The 20,774-nt window shown below is 39.9% G+C and overlaps 1 protein-coding gene across 8 annotated transcripts in view; it reads left to right on the top strand.

Moving 5' to 3' along the window:
* The window catches only part of LOC133518276 (muscleblind-like protein), a 166,125-nt gene that overhangs the window by 75,623 nt on the left and 69,728 nt on the right, over positions 1-20,774 (top strand). For all 8 annotated transcript variants that reach the window (XM_061851942.1, XM_061851937.1, XM_061851935.1 and 5 more), the window contains one exon: positions 1,725-2,420. In XM_061851942.1, coding sequence (XP_061707926.1) covers positions 2,232-2,420 — 189 coding nt within the window. In that variant the 5' untranslated portion in view covers positions 1,725-2,231. The remainder of the gene's footprint in view (positions 1-1,724; positions 2,421-20,774) is intronic.

The following is a 20,774-nucleotide window of genomic DNA, read 5'->3' as shown; positions in this document are numbered from 1 at the left end:
TAGTCCGTGTTGCATGGTTGTGATAGAGCGGTTTTGCTAGGCTAACTTGGCTTACGAGTAAATCCAAGTTACTTCACTGACTAATTAGAGTTTACAGTAGCGGCGCGTCAAACAAGCTTGTTGGGAAGTCGAAGCTAATTCAGCATATTTATTCTTTGATATTTGTAAAATAAGGTGTTCATTTCCCGCCAATTACTGGTACCTTATACTTAATCGTATACAATTCACCATACTAAAGATAATACGTTAAAACGGTCACCTTCATTATTTCCTATATAAACGTTGTCGTCGAGATGAATTGAAACAAAAGCAGCAAAGAAAAAGAATGGAGATGGAATGAATACAATTCATAAAATGATTGTTTAGTTACAGCTACGTCTGTCTAGCCGCGGTCCATTCGACCAAACCATTTGCGTAATCATTGTTTCAGTTTCCGTGTTACACTATTTCACTTTCGTAGTCTTTTTTTTTACATTACATTACACATTTAAACCAAACATCCTTTGATTACATGATATTAGATTACAAGTTCGTTATGAGCACACTATAAGCTAGAGTTCAGTTTCGGAAAAAAAATGTTCAGGTAAGCCGCTACACCGCCGCTCACTTTATTAAATTACAATAAATAGTCGCTCCCAACGGCTCTTTTCAAACGCAGTATCTGAAAATGTCACATGAGATTACATACTGAAAATAAACATATGTGTTGTTTTCTGTTCGGATCACTGACGTCCGAGTGGACGAATGGGCACGCTATGATAAAAACACCGCTTGCATTCACGTCGAAAATAAAATTTGAAGATTTATGCACGGTGAAGAGCGCGACGTTGCGTTCCCGCACACCGCGCTATTTTCGACCGGGTTATGCTTTAAATAGCGCATTACGATAGGATTTGGTTTCACGAGTTTTTCCCTGTACCCTGCCTCACGTTCCAAACGGCTTCGCCCACACGAGGAATTTTTCCGCGAGATGATTCGTCCTATTCCTGTGACACATTGGAATAAGTCTAGCATTCTTTTGACGTCCGAGAGTCTAACAGCAAAAATGACATTTAATGCCTTTTAACAGTTTTAACGATTTTCACGCTCGCGATGTCCAACGTAACTGCTGATGTGTCGCGGTCAGTGACGCCGCCCGCGCTACACTTCCAAACTCATTCACCTGACACCACCACTCCCCTAAAATTAAACACCAACTGACCGTCCATTTCCTAATTAGCCTGAACAAATACAGGAAATAGGCAACCTCATTGAACTGAAATTGTGCATGTATAATGAACTGATGTTGCCATCGAGGTGTTATCAAGTCGAACACATGAACATAACTCTTAATTAAAGACGATATTTTCCTTCTGTTTTATTTTGCCGTAAGATTATGTCGAAGCAGCAGACGGAGGCGACTTTCATTTGGATAAGGTATCTGTCTGTACAGTCAGCATCTGACTTATAAAATGAGATAACCGCTAATTTTCTTTCCGCCTCTTCCATAATTTACGTATAAAGCTGGAAAATAACATAAGAGACGCAAAAGTCTTATCTGCTGTTCAATTGCTACTAGCTAGCGAATAACATTAATTTCAAACGTCAAATGAGACGTGAACGTTGCCTTCAGTCTGTTGTGCGGAAAAGCGCGAGCCTTAGGGCGGTGTCCGCGCCGCCGCAGGCGCTTGCTAACCCGTAGCCGCTTGTGCTTGAGAATAACCAGTGTGTTTTGTTGTTCGCAGAGTTGAGCCCCGCACCGCAACGGCTTGCTCGCTGACCGCCGAGCCGCTAATCTTGCTTTTTCGCGCATCACCGTCGACCGCCCAGACCCGCCCCGACCGCCGCTATGCTCGCGCACCAAACACCGCTCGCCCTTTGCTAAACTCAACCGTCAACATCGATACGAACGCGTGTGATAATAATTTAATACTCGCCTAAATAAGCTTGCAACTTCGGTGTCTTTATTCTAACTTAATTGTAGGATTAATCGTAATAGTAACGCATCGCAACGCAACGCAAACAGTCAAATCGGTCGTTGTGTCACCGCGACATTCTTTTTAAAGTACGCGTGTGAAGTTTTGTGTGGTTGTGAGGGTGTGCGGGTGCCGACTAGTGGCTGAAGACAGCGACTAGGAAGTGTAAGGAGTGCATGCCCAGAGCGCCAGTGCGCTCACCCCCCGCGGCCTATGCTCCGCAGTCGATCCACGTAACTGCGTGCGCGACCTCCGCATCCTACTCAAGTGGCAGCGATGGCCACCATGGTGAACATGAATAGCCTTCTGAATGGCAAAGACTCACGCTGGCTGCAGCTCGAGGTGTGTCGCGAATTCCAACGGAATAAGTGCTCGCGGCCAGACACCGAGTGCAAGTTCGCACATCCCCCAGCGACCGTCGAGGTGCAAAATGGACGGGTCACCGCCTGTTACGACAGTATCAAGGTACGTTTCGATGCTTCTGTTTAACTGTGACTATATAGATCTAGTTTCATGGATTAATTGTGTTGCTTTCAAAGAGGGTTGCTTTTCGAGGCGACATTTCGCCGCCGCCGTTCTGCGCGCTGACCTCGATCTCAAGGCTAGCCAGAAGTGACGTCACTCGCAAGTCTCGCAACGGCGGTGTTACGAGACTACCATTGTATGTGAATAGGCTTCGTGTCAACGTAATAAGCAGGACGATGACTTCGACCTGTGTCTTGACTATAGTTTGACAATTATATTCCGTATTTTAATATTGCTCTAAACTCAATATGTCCCCGTTTTAATGATAAGAGCGTTAACCATTTTTATAACTGCATTGAAAAAAGCGACAACACGATGTAAATGTCAGTGACTGTCTTGTCATACCTATTTGTCGCTTTAGTCCTTAACTCAAAATCGAATCAAATATTTATTTCCAAATAGGCCTCAAGGGCGGTTTTACACACTTAAATGAAGCGAACATTTAGGGTAAATATTTTTTATAGCGGCCAATGATCATAAATATTTCCTAGCGAATATCTGTTTAATGTTTTCTGTGTCGAGGCGGGACGAGAACAATGATTAAAAAAATTTAATCGACTTTGCATGTAAACGTTAATATACTATACCTTAAGGTACAATAATATCTTAGTCTATTAGCTTAGTTTTTGAGCCTATCGTTACGTGGTTTATTGCCAATTTACCATAAAAAAATTGAGTACCTACTTATTATTTAACCCGTATAGTTTTCCGCTTGTTAATCAGACTCAGAACATTTATTTGCTTGATTTTTTTAAATGTTTGACTTAGATACAAAACAATGGAATTAGCAAGAATTTTAGCTAACTGTTACACAACAAATATTGCAAATTATCGGGTGGTTTGCAGGAGCGTTAAGCGATACGGCGTTATCAGCCCGGTGGAGTGACGTGATAGCGCGGTTTGGAGCAAATGGTTGCGATAAAAAATTAAATTGACATACAAACACGCACCTCGGCGGCATCGGCCGGAGCCTTGGGCCACGTCGCGATAATGTCAACTCGACAGAGATTGAACATGCCTGCACTATTCACAGGCGTATGATGCAACTTTTATTATACTCGAATACAAATCCCCTCAATATAACAGTAATGCACTTGGCATCTAAAGATTTTAAAAAGACAACCATTCGGAAACTGTATTATCCACTTATTTGAATTTCTTCTGAACACAACAAACAACAAATCATTTCCCAAAGAAAGAAATTGAGATAAATAAAAGGTACTTTCACATTTCTTAATATTTCTCGTCGTATTTTCCTTTGATGCTCATCGGCTGAATAACGCGATCAAGAGATAAAACGCACCGGGATCGGGGCGGACCCGCTCGCTCTGTAAGCGCTCTTAGACAGTCTCGTGTCGATCGCTATACATATGCTTCCACATGCCGAGCTGCCACAGCCGCGGCCCGCTTCGCTCTGCCACATCCCTGCCGTGGTATTGCACTAGAGTCGAGTGACACTCCTCATTTAATTTTGCACCTCCCGCATAGGTGCTTGTTAGTAGCTAAACGAGATTTCAAATTGTTCTATTTCACCAATATTTTTTTTTTTCTTATGTTCATTTGATCCACAGTAACACTGGTAACTGAGTGAATCAGTAGCCCGGATTACACCGATTTTCCTTTAACGAGCCTTATGAATGCTATCAGCATGATTTAGACGTGTGTGAGGGTCGGGCCTGCAATTCGCTTAAAGCTCGGCACCGCGTTTAGTCCGAGACACTAAACAATGGACGGACGGTGTTCATTGTGCGGGCTTTGTGCATCGTGGTATCGCACCATCGGCACATTCCACACAATGCCGACGCTGTTGTACTATCCTCACGACACCGCCGACAGCTTATCTGGTCTTGCCCCCATCCCCCCTAAATTACTCACATAAAATATCCTTCACATTAGATTTCCTTCAAACGCACAAAATTGTTCGAATATCGTAGAATTTTTAAACGTGAACGCCACAATAAAGTGCACTAAAGCTACAGTCGACTGCCGCCTAGAATCTGCCTGCGATAAAACCGCACACGAGCGGTGGCTCAGGAAACTTTAAATAATCCCCCAGAGAATGTGAAATAGTGCAGCGCACGTCGCTCCAGCACTAATCTGCTCGATAAAAAGCGTCGCGGCGAAGGACGCTGCTTATATTGTTGACTGGCGATGGAGCGTCCAGATATTTAACTGAGAGAGGGAAAAAGTAAACAAGTGCTTTGTCCGGTGCAGTCCGGCCCCTTTGAGGCGCTGCTCGACGCTCGTCCTGTAGCGAGGACTAATCGTGTAATGCGAAAACTGCAAACGTTCAATATAATGGAAAGATTGTAGAGTCTACCTATTAAGGCTACTATTACAAGTTATTGCAGTTTGAAAAATGGTCTGCCACGTGTCTTATAACTAGGGTTTCTATACGTCCCGTATATACGGGACTGTCACCCTATTGAAGTATCGCGTCCCGTATCTTTACCCGTCCCGTTTTTGTCCCATATATCAAAACCGCTGTGGTCCTGCGACTCCTGCGCCCAAAAATGGTCACAATCATCTCTGTTTAACTACATTGTTTCCATACCTATGCGAGTTAAAGCTATGGGAATATGTTTTTGCACCAAGTAACGCAATTAATACCCCTTTGTCCCGTATCTGTTTCGAATAATTATGGCAACCCTACTTATACCAATAAACTCACTAGCACGTAAGCAATAGTTCAACAAAAACTAAAAATAATAATAAAAATGGACACGCATTAATCTTGCCGTTCTCACTCAGAGTTGACATTCGCAACTTCTCAGAAAGTTGTCAGCGCCGAATGTAATCGAGGGCTGATCAAACAGCCGCCCGCCCCGCGACGAGCGTCTCCCATGATTAAGTCTTCAATTACGCGATATGACGAGGGGGTCATATTTGATTAGGCTACGTGTTGTGTTGATTAAACCGAGCTCATTGCCTTATTCACTTAACTTCACCCACACCTGTAACCTGTAATCTACCTGTGAACACTGAGCGGAACGATTCGTCGTTTGCATGACACTAATACTTGTCTATCTTCATTATGTGCTCTCTTGATTCTCTTGACATTAAAAAGGCCGTGACTACATGACCTAGTGTTTCACTAAATTGGTTACATTGAATATGGTTAAATGTTAGCAAACAGAGAGTATATTATAAAATGATTATAATTTCAGTGAATAAATGCATCGAGGTAAGCTAGGGTCTCTAGCGGATAAGATTAAATTGGCTGATATTTAACTGATCACCAAATTCAGTAAAATTTATCATCAAACAAATCGTTATACCACCAACAATAATAAATGAACACCAAAATTAAAACACCATTTTAATGTGAAATTATTACCATTTTTTTTACATTTTGTTATCCTTTTAAAGCAAGTAACACCAAAATTATTATTATTAACCCAAAAATAGTAAATGATCACCAAAATCAGAACTCCATTTCAATGTGAAATTATACCCAAAATTTGAAATTTTGTTATCCTATTATAGAAAATTACTCCAAACTAATAATTGTAAACCCACTAATAGTAAATGTTCACCAAATTTCGAACTCCATTTTAATGTAAAATATAACCAAAATTTTAAATCTAGCTATCCTAATAATAACAAATGACTCCAAACTAATCATTGTAAACCCAAAATTAGTAAATTATCCTTTAATTCGTTTCTGTAACGGTCGCAGTTCTAACCTTACATAACGCACTTTACTAGTAGCATTTTGTTTCTGTAAGGGTCTCGCAGTTCTAACCTAACCTCACCCACTTTTCTAGTAGCATTTCGTTTCTGTAAGGGTCGCAGTATTAATTTTGGCATCATTTTACTTTATTTGGTAATATGTATAAATTTTTCGGTAATCATAGTGGTTTATTTAGGTGAAAATATCGCATTAATTAGGTCTTCAAGATTTCGTGATCATTAATTATATTTGGTGTTCGAATACAATTTGAAATACAGTCGTGATTAAAACTGCTGGTACTTTTGTAATTTTAGCACTTATTTTTTTGGTGTATAGTAATGTTTTTGGTAAGAGCGATTTTTTAATTTAGGGTAATACCAGTCTTTTTTGGTGGTCATTATAATAGTAGCCGATTAAATTATGTCACCAATGCCATGACCACTGGTACATTTTGAAATCATCAGCTTTGGTGATGTCATATCCTTGTGTCTCATTAATTGTCGCGGTTTCTTTTAATTCCTTGCTTTATTTATTCATTTATTAGTACCCGAAATTAAAAACGGTGATGGTATTGAAAACACATTTATGTTTTAACACTCCGCATAATTATTGCTTCTGATTAAATTGTGTTTTTGGGCAAAATAAAAAGGTAACTAATTATGTATATTATCTCCTCGTGATAATTACCGAAACTCGCAGCAAAATCCCCTCCATTTCAAACGCGGCGGGTGCGTTGCGTGCTTGCAAAGTTCGCGTGTATTCATATCGGATTAGTTCTATATAAAATTCAACTATTACACTACAGACCCCAACTGCGCATAGTAGTACTTCTTCAGTCTACTTCTAAACATGGATTTAGAAATTATATTGCTTGGCTACCCTGAGAATGATCACATCAAGTAGTAGTTTTATTTAATTTTCTCTTAACAAAACTTTTTATTTCTTTTGACGACCGGTTTGGCCTAGTGGGTAGTGACCCTGCCTACGAAGCTGATGGTCCCGGGTTCAAATCCTGGTAAGGGCATTTATTCGTGTGATGTGCATGGATATTTGTTCCTGAGTCATGGGTGTTTTCTATGTATTTATGTATTTATAAATATTTATATATATCGTTGTCTAAGTACCCTCAACACAAGTCTTATTGAGCTTACTGTGGGACTTAGTCAATTTGTGTAATAATGTCCTATAATATTTATTTATTTATTTATTTATTTTCATTTTTATATAAAGGGTATCTACGATCGGTAATCTAACCGACATTTAAACTGCAGTTAACTTGTCGTGGGTAGTCTGCTTCATGCCATGTGAGCGTAACATAAATATAGATATATATTTTTAAGCAAAGAAACATTTATATGTGGTTAGCATAGAAGTTGCATATTGTATATAGTCGGCGAAAGTGAGCGTGGGAGTGAGGCTCGCTTGCAAAGTGCGCGTGCGACGTGGGAGTGATGGATGCACCGTGCCGCCGGCGCCGGTCGGCCAATACTTGAAATAGGCTCGACGCTCGTCCCATCTACCCACTCACTCGCTTTCGTATGCCGAATACACGTTTGCCTAACTTATAAACCGAGTCGACTTCACTTCTAATTTCCGCAACCAGCACTCCTGTTTGTTCACTCTCGGGGTTTGCGTAAATATTGACTTCTGTCCAATTTTTTCGAGCGACAACACAAAATCGACTTGATTATTAACGCTATGTTCTTTCCAGACGACATTTATAAGATTATCAGACTGTTTTTGTTAGTGGGCATTTAAATACGTCTGTTGATATGCGATTTCCCAGAAGTCAATCCAGGCATAATCCACAATTTTCCTCAAACGTAATCTGTTTATTGAGCTTTACTCGTGAACATTATCCTCTTTACTGTTCGCTTTAACAAATATAATTTAAAAAGTCCGATAACAAAATGGTTCGGCGCAGAAATGAGCAAAACTACAGCAAGTACTGCAACTGCAAGCAAATCGAAAGCAAAAGCTATCGCTTTAGTCCCCTTGAGGGGTTTTCAAAACCCGTCCGCCAAGTGTTCCGTTGCAGAACATTCGGAGCGTTTAAAAGCTGCCAGTAATCTCGACTCGCGCGCTTTGTTCGCCTTGCCGGAGTTGTTTCACAGGTTGTGAACTTTGCGGGCCACCGCGCGCTTCAAAGCTACTCTGGCCGATTGATGACTCGCTCTTACAATGTTATTCATCAGAACCGAGTTTGATGCCGACATTGCTGACTCTGCGGCCGGCCGAAGCTAGTTTTTGACGCGTACCTTTCCTACTCTTTGATCATCTTCGTTACGTGACTTTGTGTCTGCTAAGTTGGAATTCTGTCTTAAAATGGCTATAGCTCTTGACTGAAGAACGTGAAGTACCTACTTCTTTGACAACTTTAACAAACAAACAAAACCATTATTCTAGATTCCGGCGCTCTACCTAATAAAAATTTATAGCTTCCCGACGAATCTCCTTTCAAATAAATATGTAGGACGTAATAAAAAAAATACATTTTAAAATCTCAATTAATTTAAATTCAGAATAATAAATGTGAATGTACTGGTGGCGTCGCACAAACAATTCGTGTATCATAGCTAGGTAACGTAGACGAGGCCGAGACGGCCGGCGAGTTCCGTTCGAATAACAAGCACATTATCATCAGTGGTACAACCCCAGACACAGTTTGACCATTATTGGACTCAATCTCATTGCAATAAGGTTCGCGTCTTTTCATTTAACTGTGTTTACAATGCTGAATTGAGTAGTGTGATTTATTTATTCAGTGTGTACAACTAGCAATGTAAATTTTATTATTGTATTGAATTTCTTTAGCTTACTCTGTTTTTACCGTATGCTCTGAGGTTTTTAATTAAATATGTGTATAACTACTAGTATACCTATTCGTAATAGCTTGGCTTGAGTATATTTTCATCGATTTGTTTAATCCACTAAACGGTGGGCTGTATCGCGAGCGTTCATTAACTTTGAGCAGCGCTATAGGAACACTCGTCTATCGTTTGCATTACTTTTAAAAATCACTTCAACTCTGACCTGAATCGAACGCCAGCGTGCCCCAAGTAATTGCCGCATAAATATTGGCAGCGATGTATTGTCTCTTGATCGGTTTGTTATTCCACTGAGTTGTACTTACGTTTATTCTATAAATAAATATTATAAGGACATTCTTACACAAATTGACTAAGTCCCACGGTAAGCCAACTTAGGCTTGTGTTGTGGATACTCAGATAACGATATATATAATATACAAATACTTAAATACATAGAAAACACCCATGGGATTCGAACCTAGGACCATCGGCTTCATAGGCAAGGTCACTCACAACCCACTAGGCCAGACCGGTCATCAAAATGTATATATGTATGTAATGTATGTACGTATACATATATATATTCCGGATATTCGGTCGGTTTTTTAAATAAATGGCGTTAAATATTCTGGTCTAGTCGCCAGTCTCTAATTGACGAAACTCAATCAACTAGGTAGTTGTAAGTATAACCACTTTAGTGTATAACCACTACCGCAGGGTTCATTGTAAATGATCAATTGGTTACCATTTACAATATTTTCGAGTTTCAGTTTCAAATCAAAGAATCTTTTTAATGAGAATATTGACGAAATGACTCAATACACCTTTAGTGGGGACGGTCTCGCTTCGTGAGCTCAGATTTCACTAACATTCTAAATCTAGCTCAGATGGATGTGTATTCTTCTTTTGTTAATTTGTTAAAATTTAGTTTCGCGTTATATTGGTGTGAACTATAATGCCGTGTAATAAATGTGTCAATAGAATAATATATGGAATAATAGAGTTATAATTGCATATCAGACATATGCAGACAGAATAGTAGACAACTATTCGTGTTGTAAAAACGACAAACATTTTCTGTACAACGATAGCGTTCATCGATAGTGCATATCTGCACAACATGTATTTGTTGATGGCCAATGCTAATCTCTAACTTCTAATCCCTTTCAACTTCCCTTTGTTAACTCGAGCTCAACGAAATATCACTACTGTAAAATGTTTAGACCGCCTGCTTGGTTTCGGAATTTGTGCATCCTAAAAATGGATAGCTCTAAATTTAATCATTCTACAAAGCGTGGATGAAAAATTCTGTCGAGCCGTGTCCATTAGGCAAGAATATTTTTAGTTGGGACTCTCCACTCCATGCTAACTTTCATGCCACTTACAAGCCTATTTCATTTAGTTGGAGTGAAATTTAACGCGTTAAGTATGCACTATTGTAAATTTATCTAAAGCGTAAATTGAGCATATTTTGTTGCTTTTGTAACCAAGTAATGTGAATCTTCTTACTTTTCACTTGCACCATTTTTACGTCTCTGTTTAGCCCTATGGTTAACTGGTAGAGACTAGAGAGTGTCATCAGTGCAATTGTGCATGTATTTTGTGCAATTTAACCTTATTGTACAGTCAGCGTCAAATACTTTGTAGCAGTCAAAGTGGTCAAATAGTTCGGTACACCATATATTTAGTATGGTGTACCGAACTATTATTTGACGCTGACTGTACTTTCGTTTTATTTTATTTTATAAAAGTGTCCAAAGTATTTAATCAACCTGTATTTTTAAACAGAAACGGGAAATACCGATACTTAGAAAATGGCTAGCGTTTACATAAGGAAAACCAATAAAACGTTATTAATAGCATCATATTATTCTCGTATTATTTTAGGCAGCTTACAGTTATTATAGTTATATTAAATGAACTATTATAAATATATGGTTTTAGTTTACGTTTTTTGTTGCTTATAGCCTACCTACCTACCTGTTTATGTATGATTGATCATGTAAAAAGTTAGTTGCTTTTAAAGTTATGCATTTAATGGTAACTGGAATACGTATACGTACTCTCTTTATAATACCTTGTTAAAAGTTTGACTCTGCATCCCATTCTGATCCATTGCATTTAGGCCACAATGACGGTCGTAGGCAAGTTAATGACAATCAAATTAGTCTATTCCCACTGTACCACATCCCGAGTCGTCAATAAAAAATACCACGAATCGTTCGCGAATGAGGAGGGGCGGAGGGCGACGGGAGGCGCATTCCTACATGCCGCGCATTTCCATCCGATATTGCGCCGCCATTATACCCCTCTCCCCGACCCGCACCCCCGCCCGCCCTTTAATTAAACGGTGAGGCCCGAGAGACGTCTCCTACTCCTTCCTACAACGTGGAAAATCACGTAAATAGCTTCAAACTTACTCCACGCATTTGGTCCACTCCACTCTCGCTGATAAGAAACTTGTTTGGCTTCCGTGTTTGCACAATCTTTTTGATACGTCGCGTCGTCCTGCCGCACCGAGACTAACAGACAGCGTAATTGCACGTATCTCTATTTATCCTGGATTAAAACTTTCAATCACTGACGTTTCTTGTCTGCTGCAGCTAAATTGAAGTAGGGCAAGCAAACATTCTTCGTTGCCATGGCAATAGCTAAGTGAAACAATGCGTATAATTTAACGGCGTTAACCTCCTTTCTCAGCACATCCGCATAGTAGGTAATAAAAACGGCTAGAATAGGGCTCGTAACGGCTACGAAGCGACGGAGTTGGGTATCGAGTGTAATGAGCGCGACTTATCTGCGCTCATTTGCATGCGGCTCGTATCAGCTTCGACCTTGGCACCTCACACCGTGTCCGTACCGTGCCGCCGAAATCGACACGTCGGCTTGTTTACGTCACCATGTGCCATAGACGCGCCGTACCATACCCTGACTTCGCGATGAGTAATCAAGAGCATACCAATTACGAATTAGCACCTCGCCTGATCCCGATCTTTATATTTTGTACGAACAACAGCTTCAGTGATCGGCCTGGTCGGTCGGTCGGGTCGGTCATTTTATTTTCATGACAGCTTACCTTAGGTTAAATTGGTTAAAGCAAGCGGTAAAGCCAATTTCAACCAAAAAAGTGCATCTGGAGGCACGTACGGCAGTGCCCCCGCCAAGATGAGTAAAGCGAAGCGCAAGGGCACTACCTACCTTTTCTCGAAGCGCTTCGTCGTTTTATTGTCGTCAAGCCTAAAAAAATTTCAGCGGCTTAGCTCTCATACTTCAAATTTTGTTCATATCTAAAAAACCTCGTTTTCATCACTGAGTCGCTCACTTATGGTCTTCAAAACCATTAGGGTACTTCCTGAAGTCCTAGGAAGCTTTTCAGCTAACTAATACTATCCTACATACCAAATTTCTTTGGTAGTACACAAACAACAAAAAAAATTAAATCATGAAATTTTTTGCCCCTTAGGGGGTGGAATTTTGTATGGGGAATCAATAACCGCAGAGCCGATTTAGTTGAAATTTAGTATGTAGATAGTATTTGTTATGGGAAAGAATATACAATAGTTTTTACCCCCGTAAGGGTGACAAGGGGGGAGGAAAAGGGCGTTAGGGGGAAAAAGGGGTTGAAGTTTGTCATCAGTAAAAAAAAGCAGATACGTATTTCAGGATTTTTAATAATAAATCACCCCCAACCCTTTAAGTTAGGGGCTGGAAGATTATCATAAGCGACTTACAAAAAGAAGTGAAATCTCATCAAAAACATTTTCATGTAGAATGTTGCCAAGACGAAACCATAAGGCTCGTAATGTCAAAAAGTTATCAGATCTCTTGTAGAGCCAAGGTCCTAACTCTACAAGCCCTAACTTCACAAACTCTACTCCTTAGTCAAAATATGTGGCTTGACCGAGCAAATGTTTTTGATGGGATTAATTAGTAACTTTATAATTTATATCTATAGATCTTAATTGTCCAGCTCTCTTAAAATTGATTGTAACTGTTCCTGCAACTTACATGAATATGAAATAAGTTTATTCTAATCACTACATAATAGTCCCTAGTCGGCCACTGCTCAGTTAGACTGGCTTATTTTCACCATCGTAATGTAATACAGATAGATTATATAACTGGTCGAAATATAACACAGCCGTTGAACCGCGTGTCAGTACAACCTTGGTACCTGGCACTATGCCCTGCCGAATTTGACCTCCTGACTCTTACATCACCGTGTTTCAGACATACGATAACGAAAGTCTAGCTCTACATATATGTCCAACCAAGATTACGTGGCTCCGACCGGTCCTCCTTTTAAGTTAATGCGGTTGAGCTACTATTTTTGAATGGAATTTGAATTGAATAGTGAATAACATCTGTTTTAGGCTTCGTTTTGCTTAGAGATAAATATTAACAATTTGCATGTCATTTCTTTTGTAATTCACGACTTTGATATTTTTGACATAGTACATAGGTACACCAACTATAATAGTCTAACAACTCTAACAATTTCATTCAATTAATTATAACACACCATAGTCACCATACCAATGGCTTATATTAGGTTTTCCTCACACTTTTTATTATGTTTTATTATGAACGTAATAAAAAGCCCCTCTAACCTCTAACAGACATTTACCTTTTTAATCATTTTAACATATTATATCATCACTGAAATGCATCCTAACATTCCTAACCCCTTAAGTAAATGAAAAAGATAATTTACATCAAGCCAACCAGCCGTGACAAAACTAAGACGGTAGCTGAAATCTCTCGTGGAATCCGGATCCTAGATTAATGAGTAAAATTCTAGTCAGAAACTTGGATGTAACATGAGCTGAGCGCATTACCAATATTACTGTATTTTCGAAAAGCTGTACCTAAATTATCCCATGTTATATTTGTACTTAATGAATATCAAGAACGACATTTTCCCGTTAACATATAACGATCACATTTGAAGTATAGCAATTGCTAGATTGAGGTCGAGGAAGTTAGCAGTTGACTAAGTTCACGTCGTTGAGTCATCGGGGCGATTTGAGCACGGACGCCAAAACACGACCGCGACCAGAACAATGAAGCGTTATGGAGCACAACTTTCCTCAGTCGCGCTACTTTTACCGAGATCTTATCGCTCACTGGTTACACTCTCGGAGATCGTTATCCGCACTTAGGTCGCCTCTCCGCCGTCTCGCTGAATAACTTAGATCGACAGGCAATCGTTTTCGCGAAAGTGCATTTTCAGCCGGGGGCGAAGCGTCAGAGCCCGATGTGCCACGCTTCAGTCCCGGCAACGCTTTACATGACAATTGCGACGTCCCCGAGGGCTAACGGGGCGCAGGACCGCCGGAGACACGACCTGCTGCCACTGACGCAAATATTCCGCCGCCGTCTACTCGCTCTCGGAGGAACTTTAATTAAAAAGAAACCGGACAAAAAATTATCGCTTCATTTTTAAGCGCATCCTCTTATAGGATAATAAATTCAATCGTTTTTCTGTTGTTATGGTGCAATCATTTAAATTATATTAAATGAAACGGTCATCAGAATTGGGAAGCCTTTCTTACGGTTCTGTTTGCATTATTGAATGTGAGTTCACTCGAAGCGCGGCTGTTGCCGTTCTCGATTCGCGTCACGCGCGCCTCCACCCGCCATAGCATCCTTAATTGGCCTACGTATTATTTGCCAATTAAAGTGAATTCTCATCGTGGACGTGACACGAAACCTATATGTTTTCTCTGTGAAGTGATTTTCACCCTAAGCACCACCCTATATTATTGTATGCAAATAAACCTAACACTAAGCCAGCGAGTCTGTCGTTTCGGCCATCACCGCCTGGAGCGGAGTTGAGTCGTGTTCGTGTGTCAACGGTTACTTCTAACTAATGGATTTACTTTACCCGCCTCTAATATTAGCAACTCGTAGCGTAGCTACTGCTCGAAAGTTATTAAGAATAATTATGTTCCTAACCTTATCTATCTGCTTCACTTATATAGCACATGTTTATCTATGTAAAGAATACTTTACTAAGACAATTAAAACGCGTGTAGCTACTTAACTTACTTGGGTTAGGTAGGCATAAGAGAAAAAGACAAAGATGTAGCTTTGTGCCGTCGAGAGCATCCTCAGTTCAGTTACGAGAAACGTATCAAATTCAAGGCCAATCCCTGCTATGAAGTAGGAATGCCTCTCGCTCGCTCCAGGCCCGTCGGTCGGGACGACTGGAATGCGTGCAAAATAAACAAGTCCAACCGGTTAAACTGCACATCTTGCGCTTCGCCATTTTTAGGAAAAGACGCGCGTTTTCTTCTCTTTCTTGCTCTTGATTCCTGTAATATTAGACGTGTTCCACTGGTAGCCAGTTATGTGAGATAAATCTTTTAGCGCGTAGCGCAACTACACGATATTCCGATCACTTATAACAAAAAAATATGTGTGACCAGTTTAGCTGTCAATAATAAAGATAATTTGAAGTTCGCGTCTAAAAATTACTTCACGACTCAGAATTTTCTTAGAAATCGAATAACGTTTCAAAAGCGTCCGTAAGTTGGTGACGTCTAATGAGGAAAATCTAAACCGTAATGACTCTAAAGTAAAAAGCTCAACGTCGGGTGCCGAAGTGCACAATATGTTACGTTTGCGAGCAGCGACCGATAGCAGACATGATGACAACGCCCATATATCTTCTACCCAGAGTGATGTATCACCGTCGGTCAAACCAAGCTAACATATTCCCTACTATCTATCTACGTGCCTCTCAAGTAATATTGAAAAAATACTTCCGATTTCATTGCATACTTATATATGTTTTCATTTTGCTTTACATATCATGACAATGAACTTGACGATGCGTATGTAATGTTACAGCAGCACACAATAATATCTTAACATCAGCAATATTGTTATTATTATAAAGTTCGAGTCGTCAAAATATTTTTATATAATACGTCTTATAACTTGGACTATGTATGAGTCGTATGTAAGTCACTTTCTACTAGTATACTGTCATCGCCAAGCTGAGAAATGTCAGTGCTTAATATTCTCGTGAAAATAATGCTTTGAAAGAAAACAATACACTCAATTAAAATAGTAACAGCATCTAAATCATTACAGATGTTACGAAATTTTGTTATTGCGAAAGACCAAATACCGCCGTACTGTTTTCCCGACGTTTCCTTGAGAGATCATGTTCGCGGCGCGGCGACGCGATAAGCCTCACTCAATTAGCGCGACGTGAAAAGATGAAGTGGTTAGTGACGGCCGCGGGCCACGCCACCTTTATACTTCAGCCTTCTATTAATTATTAGAAGCTAGGCTACGCTCGCATATCCCTCTACGACACGCTCTCCCTCTATACGATTAAACCAAACTGTTCCACTAATAGACCACGGGCCAGGCGCAAATTTCGTCAAGTCATCGCCGCCCGGTTGATACTTTGTCACATGATAGTTTAGATTCAAGTCAGTCAGCTGGTCAAAAATTGTTTTTTCAGTCATCACCTCCCAATTGATACTGAGTCAGTTGATACGAGGGTGGATTGAAAAATTCGCGACCTGGCCAATTAAAAAAAAAACTTTTTTCTTTTTTCTGCCGCCATTTTGAAATGTCATTATTCAACTGTCTTCCCGCGAAATTTCAATTGACGTCTATATTTAAAAGCAATTTTCGGCATATTTAAAGTTACGTGTCGGTAGATATCGTGAAAATGAAGAAATTAGAGCAGCGTGCTGTGATTAAATACCTGCATAAAAAAGGATTGACACCGAAGCAAATTTATGATGATATGCAAAGTACATTAGGGCAATCCTGTCCATCATATACGATGGTGAAAAAATGGGCAGCTGAATTCAAGCGTGGACGAGATAGTATCGCAGATGACCCGCGTCCCGGGAGGCCAACAACGGTGACTAACACGGACAATGTGGCAATTATATGCGAAATGATAATGAAAGACCGGCGATTAAAGGTGCGGGAAATAGCTGACATCGTAGGCATCTCTTATGAAAGAACTCAAAATATTATAGTCAACGAATTAGGTTTTTCCAAGGTGTCGGCGAGATGGGTCCCGAGGCTTCTTTCAGTGGAACAAAAAATCGCTCGCCGTACTAATTCACATGAATGTCTAGACCTGTATGAAGCCGATACTCCAGACTTTTTGGACAGATTTGTAACTATGGAGGAGACGTGGGTCCACCACTATACACCAGAGATCAAACAGCAATCGAAGCAATGGGTTCGTCCTGGATCTCCGCCTCCCAAAAAAGCCAAAGCAATTTGTCGGCCAATAAAGTCATGGCATCTGTTTTCTGGGATGCAAAGGGAATAATAATGGTTGACTATCTCCAGAGAGGTAAAATTATAAATTCCGACTATTATTGCGAGTTATTACGCAGATTACGCGAGGCTCTGAAGATAAAAAGACCTGGAATGTTCTTATGGTTCAATAATGTGGGGGAACTCAACGGATGCGAATCGAGTGTTAATCCTATAAAAGTGTGCCCTGCGCCATGGCTGGCGATAAAACAAAACATTAATGTAGGGGTATTTTCGTAAACTACCGAATAATGACGCACTACTCACTATATTTGTACGAAGTTTTAATGTACGTCAGGAACAACTTGTCGTCGTTTTCGAAAGTAAACGTCTCTGGCAAGGTGATTCGCTCAACAGGACGTCTTAGAACCGTCCCGCGTCGCATGGCACTTGCAGGGAAAAACCCGCGTGTCATCGGTCCATCTTACTACGAGCGACTACCCCAAGACTTAAAAGATGAGCCCTCTAATGAAAAATTTAAGAGCCGTTTGAGAAACTTTTTATTGGATAACCCATTGTATTCTATAAAAGAGTTTTATGACATTACCAATTAGATTTATTTAAATAGTGAGCATATTCTCGACATCAGTACCCCTAGTGTAAATAAATTCTATTTCGAAACGTGACGTACGCGTTTGCGTTTAGTCTCATTTTGTATTGGATTTAGAAAGAGCGCACCAAGCGGGACGTTTTGGAAACTCAAAATCCTATACAAAATGAGACTTAACGCAAACGCGTTCGTCACGTTTCGAAATCGAATTTATTTACACTAGGGGTACTGTATTTTAAGATTTATTTTTTTGTTAGCTTAATAACGACCCTAATGGTGACATTATTTCTTATGCTAACATTATTTCTGTAACTGTAACTATTTATTTTCTACCTTAATGACGACCCGTTCTTGGTGAATTTATTTATACAATTGAAATTTAAAAACTTAAGTCATTTTAATTGAATTATTATGTTTTTCCTATTTATATAAAGTAAGACAAACTGACAATCACAATATAAATTCCTAAGAATTTACCACGCGAAGTTTTAAGTGAAATTGTATATTGTGAGATAAATAAATCATATCATATCATATCATGATTTTGACAACACTATCATAAAAAGTATACTTGTAAGGAAATGGCGATGGATCGGACACACAATCCAAGCAGGGTCTCCGCTGGCAATCGACTGGCAGTAGACGGTCAGGGCAGTCTCGTACCACAAGGAGGCGATCAGTTGAGAAGCAGGCTGGCTAAACTGGACTCTGCTGGAAAGAGCTGGAAGTGGCTGCTCAGGATCGCGCCAAATGGTAAATTCTTCTGCGAGCCTTATGTTCCTAATGAGAAATAACAGAATTACATCACCATCATCATATCATAAAAAGTTATGGCGCGTATTATTTACATGATCATTCAAACATCTGATCGGCGGAGGATTTTTTGAATTCACAGTAACATCTCAACAATCTTCTGACGTAGTTACAATCGTGAGGTGATGACATTTTTTTTTACATGTTTTGGCTGCTACCATTCCTCAAACCAATGACGAAGCGACAGCTGACGTCCACGATGATTCATTACACTTAACGAGTTTTCGCCCGGGAGGCTATTCGTCATGGAAATCTGTTCCTGGCCTGCGGTCTATAAAAGTACCCTAGCGAACATGAGAACACTCGTGAATAAAACTTTGTATTTCTTAAGGTCAGGGTCGTCTACACACCTTCAGTCTAGACTTGAAAAGAACAAGTATTTCAAATCAGAACAACTATTAAAATTATACAAAATAGCCTCATTAATCAACCAAAGTCACGGTAATTGTTTTGATACGCATCGTATTTCGAATAGAAACTGAACCAGTTTAATGACCTTGCGATGGTTTCCGCAATCTCCGGGGTAGCATGCTTTTGATCATTTGTCTTTTACGACTCTCGTCGGAAGAGCATAAAACGTCTATTGTGTATTTTTTCGGTCGGTAGTCGATTACTTGCGATTTGTGTTTTTTTTTATGTGGCAGCCCTGAATACCTACGCATTATTAACTTGATGAGGTTTCCGCGAATACAAAGCAAGTGCGTCGTGTTGTGAATAGTTATCGCGGAATAACGTGGATGCAGTTTTTGTCGGGCCGGTAGTGTCGACAGGTTCGTTAGGCGAGGTGGCGCTGCTACAGTACTCTTGCTTGAGTGCGCCCCTCCAACTCTTTAACTGTGCCTACATGGAGGACTCTCCACACTGCACTCTCCTATTATAAACTGCGCTTTTAATGGTTTGCACCGATTTTAATTATTTCACCCGATTCCAACGCGTGCCGCTAGAGAGTTGCGCAATGAATTGCTTGTTTAACTGAAACTGATTTTCTGAGCGATTCTCACTACTTAATGAATCATTGAGTGGGTTTTATTTTCATTTATAATAGCGTGTTGCAATTTGCTATTAATAACCACATTTGTCGTTTAAAATATGTTAATCAGTGCATTTCACTGACGCCATAATCGTTCCGACGCCACGTTGACAGGCAATCGAGCGGGTAGGAACATAAAATTATGCTATGCAACATAGGTACATAATATACCATATATGCGCATCGTTCATTTCACCATCGTACTAAACTCGAATACTAGCGATAATCCCGTTAGCTCGCTATAGGCTGACCGCGTCCGATCCAGCACCAACAAAATCTATTAAGTGCGCCAGCTCGGTCCATCGCGGCGTACGATAATGCAGGCATTGTAGCGTTACCACGGCTCGCGACTAAGCGTTCGGATGTGGACCACGACCGCGGATTACCACACGCATAATATTCACCAAATTGGATAATACACTTAAAATACAATCGCGCCATGAAGCGCCATAATCTAGTAGCGTGGCCGCCGATGGGCATGTTAATTTGTCGCGGGGCAGAACTAGAACAGAGGAAGCCCGGTCGGATAGCCCAATAGTTTCAATATGTATATCACAACTACACTTGACCGTCAAAAAAAATTTTTTTTCGTCTTTGTTGTTAAATGGGAATAACTACTGTCATTGAAAATCAATAAAACTGTATTTTTAGTCAGTTAATAAATATACACTTGCTATCACGTAAGCTGCTCACAAACAAAACATGATGCTAAATTAATTGTGTATCAAGCAGAAACGTCTGCGACCTATTAAATAAATATTATAAGACATTATTTATTTTTCCACTTTCCACTAATAGAGTCCGCGCTTATTTATTTATTTCATTATGTTAAATTAAGATTTAAATTAATTTACACTAATCTATACGAATTTATATTATGATCTTCAAGTAGGAAAAATATTTGATTATACAAGTAGTCAAGCAATACACAATTTAAAGACTATAATTAACTTTCGATTAATTATCTATAGTATTTTATGCAACCGTTGTTTAAGAGAGGTCAAAAAAGGCGAGTGGCGTGAGTAAAAATTTGAGGCGAAGCCGAAAATTGTTAATAAAGATGCCACGAGTATTTGACTCAGTTAAACAACGTTGCATACAATACTTTTTCTACGAC

This window comes from Cydia pomonella, chromosome 5 (genome assembly GCF_033807575.1).
Source record: "Cydia pomonella isolate Wapato2018A chromosome 5, ilCydPomo1, whole genome shotgun sequence".
In the NCBI taxonomy this organism is placed as follows: Eukaryota; Metazoa; Arthropoda; class Insecta; order Lepidoptera; family Tortricidae; genus Cydia; species Cydia pomonella.
This window is presented reverse-complemented; position numbering and strand designations above follow the sequence as displayed.